We start from the raw sequence: 9,873 nt of genomic DNA on the forward strand, positions 1-9,873 counted from the left end.
GGCACCTGATTTTGGACAGGCACATATTTTTTTGGTAATTTAAATTTCACTTGTCGCAGATATATAAAAAAATTCTCCGAATTTGATTCATAGCTGTTGTGACGAAGTTTGCGATAATTCATTCTAATTGATTCGAATATTTTTCACCTCTTTGGTCTCCGGAAGATTTTTGTAAATATGATAAATATTTGTTGTTAAGTTGCTGTCTCATTAAAATGTACTAAAATAAGATTTTTTAGCCTGCTCTTATGTTGTACAGTTACACCACTGTCCCAGGTTAAGGGAGGGTTTGGCGCCAGCTAATATGTTTAACATCGCCATATTCTGTATATGCCTAGGCCTAATCAAAATCATGAGTCTGCAATCCTGGGGATGTCGTTTGTTGCTGTTACATATATGCCTATCGTTATTTATTTTTTGTGTACCTAAATAAGGCCATCAGTTGACTTGTTGAATTATGCTACATTTGTCTCTCGGGGCCTTTAATAGAGGTTTGGGCATAGCTCACTGTTAAAGGCCGTACAGTAACCTATAAGTGTTATTTTCTGTGTCATTTGGTCTCTTGTGAAGAGTTGTCTCATTGACATTCGTACCACAATTTCTTTTTATTATATTTATGTTCATGATGACAAAAAGTTTTTAAAAAAATAGATACAGAAGTTACAGGTTCATGCAAGTTTTGCATCAGAGGCCGTCCTGGGGGAAGGTCGAAGACATTTCGACAGCCACGGGAATAGCAGATTAGATAGGGACGGAAATTTATCTTTGCCACATGCCATCTATTGACCCCTCAAATAATTGTTACAAGGGTTATTAACGTAAAAAGAGCACGGAATTCTTTGTACACGAGGCATCTAATTTAAAGTCCCAATTCTGACTGGACGTGGATACGTACTTGTGCGTCCCGCACAGCAAAACGGACTCTCCACTTTGACTATGGTTTTCGTGGAGGAATCTACCAATGAAAACCATTTCTCCAATTCTCTGGCACTCTTGGGGGTTTTGAAATGTAGTGTTTTGTTACTTGTTGTTTATCACCTGATGTACGTGATATTGTGCCTTTGTGTTTTGTCTTTGTATATTGTTAGCCTTTACTCTCTTTTACTAATTTATAATTTTATTTGGGTGCATCAGTTTTCGTATATACCGCCATTGTGATACGGTGCTATGGTCATTTTGTATTCTTGTCTTCAAATTTGGCTTATAAACTTGATCTTTAAAGTGTTAATATATAGGAAGATGTGGTGTGAGTGCCAATGAGACAACTCTCCATCCAAATAACAATTAAAAAAAAAAAGTAAACCATTATAGGTCAATGTACGGCCTTCAAATATGCCATTTTGTGTTTCTCTGTTGAAATAGTTTTAAATTTTGTTTTACAGTAAATAATGTTGACTGATACATTGTTCCCTCAATTTTGTCTGTTTGTTTTGCTAAAAAAAAATGCTGTTAATATAATGGAATTCTATATGACTCTCGTATACAAGTGAGAGGCTTAGTTAGTAATACAACCAGGTTAAATTTACCATTTTCTACATAGGAAATGCTTGTACCAAATCAAGAATATGACAGTTGTTATCAATTCGTTTGGTGTATTTGTGTTTGAGATTTATATATATTTTTTCAATTGCTAAAAGACTGTCCGATTTCAATTTTACTTATATATTTCATCTGTAATCCCCGAACTTTACCTCGCTATCGTACTGCTGACTATAATATAGAATTACAGAATTGGTAGTCTAATCAATATTATTACATTATAACTTTTTAAGACTTTGAAGAATAATTCTGATTCATATTTAATTCACTTTTAATAACCTGAAAAATTTATTTCATTTGATACATGATTGAATTGTTAAGAAATAAAATCAGTTACGGATATTAATATTTGACAATTCATTTACTTCGGTTACCCATAGCATCACGATATTTTAGATGGCCGTGTTTTCTCAATTTAGCGGTTGAATTATGAAAGAACAGTTTCAAATTTAGTAATACGTTTAAAAAAAGACACAATATACCGAGAAGAACACATTAATATTACAAAATTGACAAAAGAAATATCGTCCACCATCTTTGGATATACGTAACTGCAGTTACGGAGATCACATTTACCCCCCAGTGATTATGAGACACTTCAAATTGGGATGCATAGTTTTAGATGCTGCATAGAATGGGACAATTGTTATAATGTGAAGTTATCCTTATGAGCAATTTCACTCACTAAGTTCTTTTCTATTTTGATAACATTTTCCAATTATGTATAGCAATAAAATTAACGGTACCAATTTTCTTGCACCAGATGCGCATTTCGACAATACATGTCTCTTCAGTGATGCTCGTGGTCAAAATATTTGAAATCCAAAGCTTATATAAAAGATGAAGAGCTATAATCCAAAAGGTTCAAAAAGTATAGCCAAATCCGTGAAAGGAATCAGAGCTTTGCATGAGGGAGATACATTCCTTAATTTATAATAATTTCTTATATTTTGTAACAGCAAATTTTAATAACACAAAAAATCCGTATTTTCATGCCAGTACCGAAGTACTGGCAGCTGGTCTGGTGATACCCTCGGGGACTAATAGTCCACCAGTAGAGGCATCGACCCAGTGGTAGTAATAAAATTACCGGTACCAATTTTCTTGCACCAGATGCGCATTTCGACAATACATGTCTCTTCAGTGATGCTCGTGGTCAAAATATTTAAAATCCAAAGCTTGTATAAAAGATGAAGAGCTATAATCCAAAAGGTTCAAAAAGTATAGCCAAATCCGTGAAAGGAATCAGAGCTTTGCATGAGGGAGATACATTCCTTAATTTATAATAATTTCTTATATTTTGTAACAGCAAATTTTAATAACACAAAAAATCCGTATTTTCATGCCAGTACTGCCAAATGTGTACATGAATATTGCATTAAAAAAAAAAAAGTCATTGAAGTCCTAGAATATTTTTTTTTTTAATATTTTTTTTTTTAATATTTTATATAGAATCAGAACAGTTGAACTGTTCATTATGCCTATTTAGATCATTTGTATTTTGATATGTGAAATGTAATAGAAATCAAAATGAAGTTTGCAAAAAAATGTAAGGCCTCACTATACATTAGGATGAAGAACAATAAAAAAAAGTGCTGTTCCTTTTGCGAGAACAAACGAATTACTATAACGATATAGGCTGACCAGGAGGAAGGATTAACAATTTGAATCTTCACTTAAAACAATTATGTGCTCAATTGAGGCTAAAAATTTGAATTAAAGAACCAATAGTGCTATAGACTCTTCATAGAAGTGCTGAATAACTTGGATGCCTTCGCAGTGGAGGAATTTTAAATAAATTAAACATAAAGATTGAGGAATCACACTTAAATCTCAAAATAAACACACACAAACATATTGAATACATTTATGACATTAACAAGCAGATAGTTACGGTTGCATGGGGGGGTCTTTTATTTATTTTGTTAATATGTTCCAGGATTTGTATAGTGTCACTATGGCAAAACAAAACAGAAATGCTATATATAGTAAAAAGAAATAATAATTCAGAAAACACAATAATCAACATAGGCCGAAGTTATGGTCCGAATTTCGGCATAGGCCGAGTTAACGAGTAGCATCATAATCGCCCCAAAAATCAAATCCAAATTGAGTTGTCTCCCTTTCGGGTTTGGGTGAACTTTTTTTTTAATTTCCACGATAAAAAGTTTTCGGCAAAGTTGTAAAAACAATTTTTAGTAAAATATGCAAGATTATTACATTCAGGGCATAAAATTATAAAGCGAATTTAAAACACTTAGTTAGAGAAGGTTTGGTTAGAGAAAAACTTTCAGGTTCGGGTTACCACTTTTACCGAGGTGGAAATGAATAAACCTTAATTTTATTTTTGTTAGTGATGTTTTGACAAAAATCTTTTCATACATGAGAAAGAATTTAATTATACATCAAATGCATAAACATACATGTAAGTAGAAAAAATCTAAACGCAAAGTGCATAAAATTCGTAAAATAGATTTCCGGTTCGGCAAATTTCCGGCAAATTCCGGTTCGGGTCCGGGTTCGGGTTACCACTTTTACCGACTACCTATTAAATGCATGCCAATTTGATAAAAAATCATTATTCTGCAGTAGTGAATATACGCATGTGCAAATAAATTTTATTGAATTTAGAGCATGCAATGCAAAAGAAGCATGTCATATTAGAATTATATATCAAACCAAAACAACATCTTTCAAATACAGGTGTTCTGATACAGAAATGAACTATGTATCATGACACGGGTTATGTTCTTCTCATATATTTTATGATAGTATGATACTAAACTCCTAACGGGAGGGATTGTGCCTGATATTCATATGATGAAGACATAATCTTTCAATCAGTTTAATTGAGGTCTGGAGCTGGCATGTCAGTTAACTGCTAGTAGTCTGTTGTTATTTATGTATTATTGTCATTTTATCTATTTTCCTTTGTTACATCTTCTGACCTCGGACTCAGACTAAATTAGTCACTTCTCTTGAACTGAATTTTAAGGTGCGTATTGTTATGCATTTACTTTTCTCCATTGGCTAGAGGTATAGGGGGGGGGTTGAGATCTCAGAAACATGTAAAACCCCGCCTCAATTTTGCGCCTGTCCCAAGTGAGGAGCCTCTGGCCATTGTTAGTCTTGTATAATTTTTAACTTTAGTTTCTTGTGAATAATTAGTTAAGTATGCATATTTTTTAAGGGGTCAGCAGAAGGACCCCTCCGGGTGCAGGAGTTTCTCGCTACATTGAAGACCCTTTGGTGGCCTTCGGCTGTTGTCTTTTTTATGGTCGGGTTGTTGTCACTTTGACACATTTCCCATTTCCTTTCTTAATTTTATGTGAAGAAAAGTTTTGGTACCAAAATGTTATGTTATCAATATGTGTCCTACATGTACATCACTTAAGATTTTAATCTATATTTACATTTACAATTATAGGTTTCCCATGATTTCATAATAATTTACCTCAAAACAGTCACAGTACTCACACCACATCTTCCTATATATATCTATCTTAGTATCTACCACAATACTGTACGGAATTAATACTAGAAATGTGAAATTCTAATTTATAAAGAAAGGTACAAGACACATGAACTGATAACGGTCTATTCTAAACATGGGTCAAAATATGTTGACATGACAGGTGCTTGTCAAAAATTTAAGTGGTTTTGATTATAAATACAAATTACGTACCTATCAAGAGTTAGACGGGATCCTCTCGATGATGTTGTACATATACGTTTTCCAAAACTCATGGTGATGAATTATACACGAAAGTCTTCTTGAATGGTGATCTACATGATGTTGGGCTACTCATAGTGGTCATTTTCATACCGTTTTGGGATCACATATCGACATTCGTTAGTAAATAACCTGAGCCTTTTGTGGTATATCTGAAGTAGAAGCGTCTTTTTCTATACCGGGAACCAGTACATTAATTAAGAACAATCGTACCTGCTCGGTCATTCCCGTCAATGAGGTAGTTACGACTGTAATCAAACCGTTCAACCAATGAAATTGCGCTAACAGATTAACTGAAATCTCTACAGTAAATATGTTAACTGGTTAAAGGGATTATGTATAATCTCTGAAATTTTCAGGGATTATCATAATAATGATAAATCACTGGTAACTTTAGTGTTTGAATAATTTGTATACGTTTTTTTCCTCTTCAAATTTGCAACAATTAGTGTGGACACAGATCAGTGTGGATAGTATGTTTGTATGTTTGACAGTCTTTTCTGCTAAGCGGCTAGGTTTTCTGACAAACAAGTTCTCTGTTTTCCCCATGTGACTCGATATTTAACTGTGTTGCACAGTAATATTCAGTGTGTACCGAACACTTTCGCGTCGTTTGCTTATTATTTAATATTAATGTTTAAGACAACTCAGTGAACTTGAAGAGTCGGATCGAGCCATTTCAAAAAGGGGTTCCTAACTCAGGATAAAATGGGTGGGGGTCCATCCATAGGTCCACATTCAAATGCATTGATCGTCAAAAAGGGGTTCCAATCCCCGGAACTCCACACCCTTTGGATCCACCCGACTAAAGACTGCCATGGAAGAGACACTACTGAATTGCATGGGTTACCAAATGCTTCTTATAAAATAACTTCCATAGCTTTGATTTTGGATACCAGCAAAAACTCAAAATCATGATAGCTACACATAAGGTGCATTTCTTTAAGATGTGATTTTGATATGTGTGATGGAATCTAAGAATCTGCTTGCATGTATTTATTATTTGTATCATTCTATTTATTATGTTCATTTGTGCGGACTGTTCATTTACAACTTCGGTTTCACTTTGTCCATAAAAATTATAAATGATCTAAGATTCTTTTCAGTAAACGATTTTGTTATAATGTCGATGATATTGTTTATAAAAGATTATTACAAATTTGTAATTATCACATCCTCTAAAATGTCTAAACATGACATATGCAATAGAATATATCGTGTAAATAGGAAGAGTGTGGTGTGAGTGCCAATTAGACAACTCTCCATCCAAGTAACAATTTAAAAATTTAAAGTAAACCATTATATGTCAATGTATGGCCTTCAACACGGTGCATTGGCTCACACCAAACAAAAAGCTATAAAGGGCCCCAAAATTACTAGTGTTAAACCATTCAAACAGGAAAACCAACGGTATAATCTATATAAAATAACGAAAAACGAGAAACACGTATAAAATACATAAACAAACGGCAATTACTGTACATCAGATTCCTAACTTAGGACAGGTGCAAACATTTGCAGAGGGATTAAACGTTTTAATGGTACCAAACCTTATCCCTTTTTCTGAAACAATAGCATAACATCACAACATAGAAAAACACACGATAAAATATCAATTGGCAGGCTTAACTCAATAAAAAAACGTAAATTAATACACTATGAACGAATAAATTTGATCTGCGATATCTGAATGCAGATGCACAATTAATAAAATATTTGGGACAAACATTCAAGGCCAAAAAGCAAACAAACAAGTCCAAACAAAGCCATGACAAGACACCACTGCGAAATATTTTAACCCTTCTAAAAATTTCACATTAAAAAAAAAAAAGGTTTTTATAATACAGGTAAATCTTGAAGTTTATACAAAATGTAGTAAGTGAAAATTAGAAGATATTCCGAATAATCAAAGCTGGTATAAACAAGTTCCATATATTGATATAAAATATTAACAAAAAAGCATTATAAACACTATCAACAGGTGGTATGATTACAATGAGACAACTCTCCACAGGAGACCAAATGGCACAGAATTTAACAACAATAGGTCACCGTGTACGGCCTTCCACAATGAGTAAAGCCCACACCGCATATTCAGCTATAAAGGGCCCCGAAATGACAAATTTAAAACAATTCAAAAGAGAAATAACGGCTTAAATTATGTACAAAAAATGAACGAACAACAAATATGTAACACATCAACAAACGACAACCACTGAATTACAGGCTCCTGTCTTGGGACATGATTCTAGCCAATAAAGAATAAAGGAACACATATAGCAATACCGGCACAGTAAAACCATGGAACTTGTGATGGAAGTATTTAATTGTCAATATAATACTTCCATGGTAAAACTCAGTTTAAAAGAAATCCGAGTTGAATGTCAGAATAGGTAACAAAAGAAACTAAGTAAAATGACAATGATACATACATTAAAAAAGGACTACTAGCTATATAGCAGTGACTGACATGCCAGCTTTAACATAGTCAGGAAAGATTATATCTTTATCATATGAAGTTCAAGAACAATCCCTCCCGTTCTGGGTTTAGTTTCATACCATCATAAAATTATGAGAACATATAAACCCGTATCATGCCAGAAACTGTTTTTAGAATAAATGTGTTTATTTCCGATGCAAAGACCCTATGAGTGAATCAATATTAATACCAATATATGCAATTCTTAATGACTTGGCAACAGTATTGTAACTATAACCCTTCCTAATAAGTCTGTTTTATAAAGGTTTGATTAGCTGTTGAGGTGAATGACGACAATGTTGTGCTTTGTAAAGAATATTACCATTAAATATTGGATGTGAAATACCTGAACGATAAGATGTCTGCCTGATGATTTATATTTACGAATACATATTTAAAATGATGTCCTTGTATCGATGATAAAATTAAGTAACAATTGCTTTAACAATATTGTAATATTAAAAACCCTGGTGTAATAATTTATCAGTATATAATACAAATGTTTCTTAAGTTCTTTAAAATCAATTACGTTGTTGCATGTATACATGCACGAGCGAGTCGAACCAGTTGAGATATATGTGCATTATCCACCATAACATGCATACGATGGTGACAAGTGAACATCACCATCTAAACTCAAATGGATAATTAAAACAATAGGAAATGAAAAATCACCTCTTTTATCGTAAAGTTTGGTATTAAGCTTCACGTTAAAGATATAGATTTCAAGATCCAGGAAAGGGCAGTGCTCATGCATTGTTAGTAGTCAGTTCGACAGGATAAATATCTTAAGTGTACATACTGGAGTCGTCATTATTGAGAGCAAATATATCATCCAAATATCTAAAAGTGTTATTACAATTTTCAATCGGCAGATGTTGTTTGCGAGGGTCTTTGCTGATTTTCATCATAAATTGTAACACGTAACAATACAATACAGAAACAGGTCTGTAATAAGTGGTACACAGTTAGTCCCATGGGAATTCCGATAACCTGACGATATACGGTATCTCAAAATCGAAAAAAATGGTATCTAGTCAAATTGCGAGGGAAGTTAAATTACAGTATTAAAAAAGGTCCAATTGACATATAGTTCTTTTGTTTGTTGTTACTAAAGAATGACATGAAAGAGTTAAACATATATATATATTATCATTCCGACTTTTTAAATGCTCATTATATCAGGTGTGTGATTTAGATTATGAGGCAAAGTGGTATATAAGAAAAATCGAAACTTTGTTCAGATTTGAAGTCACCAAAATATAAGCCTGCAATTTCTCAAGTAATTCCAACGAATTTTTGACACTCCAAAAGTAATTAATTCCACTATTTTTAAAGGCAATTTATTACCAGGTATTTGAGTATACCGAGTTTACTAGTAATTAGAATAGATAGCTTAGTAGGTGAAAAAAGGCTCGAATACGAAATAAATCTATACTTTGTAAGGAGTTTAGTTGGCAGCGTCGGAAGCCAGTACAGTGATAGTCGGTACTTCCATTGTAATTGGTTCTGCTTGTAAAGAGGTAGCTATATTTGTTACAGAAACATTTTCCAAAAATGAAGTCAATTTTACTGTTTTGGTGAATGTGTAATTCCTTTTTAGAACATCAATGTAAAATTAACAATAATAGTAGGCATTCAATCTAATTGAAATGTTGATCTCTGATTACGTTATACTGCATATAGATCTCATATGCAGTATAACGTAATCAGAGATCAACATTTCAATTAGATTGAGTAGGCATTGAATATTCCCTGGAACATGTATAAGATTTTAGAATTATACCCCTTAACCGGCTACAACTACTAAGTGCAGATAAAGAATGATATGTGTTCCTGATTGCCATACATATCAATGATCTTTTTTCATATAAGCGGGATGTTTCGCTAGCCATAAAACCAGGTTCAACCCACCTTTTTTCTAAAAAAAAAAAAAGGTCCTCAGTACCAAGTCATGAACATCAGTGTCAGTTGTTATCTAAGAGTCTCTTTTGTTGTATATAGTTGAGTGCTTGTCGTAAATTTTCTCCTCATATCTCAAATCAAAGGATAAGAAAGGAAAAATAATATTAAGTGCCGAATTGTCTTTTAAATAGGTGCCGATTTGACCAGGGGACGATTT

General features: G+C 33.1%; 1 protein-coding gene across 2 annotated transcripts in view; it reads right to left on the bottom strand.

Annotated features, from left to right (window-relative positions):
- LOC134695828 (circadian locomoter output cycles protein kaput-like) overlaps nt 1-5,449 on the bottom strand; it is a 56,728-nt gene extending 51,279 nt beyond the window's left edge. For both annotated transcript variants that reach the window (XM_063557260.1, XM_063557259.1), the window contains exon 1: nt 5,225-5,449. In XM_063557260.1, coding sequence (XP_063413330.1) covers nt 5,225-5,286 — 62 coding nt within the window. In that variant the 5' untranslated portion in view covers nt 5,287-5,449. The remainder of the gene's footprint in view (nt 1-5,224) is intronic.
- Between the last annotated feature and the right edge of the window lie 4,424 nt (nt 5,450-9,873).

This window comes from Mytilus trossulus, chromosome 14 (assembly GCF_036588685.1).
Source record: "Mytilus trossulus isolate FHL-02 chromosome 14, PNRI_Mtr1.1.1.hap1, whole genome shotgun sequence".
NCBI classification, from domain to species: domain Eukaryota; kingdom Metazoa; phylum Mollusca; class Bivalvia; order Mytilida; family Mytilidae; genus Mytilus; species Mytilus trossulus.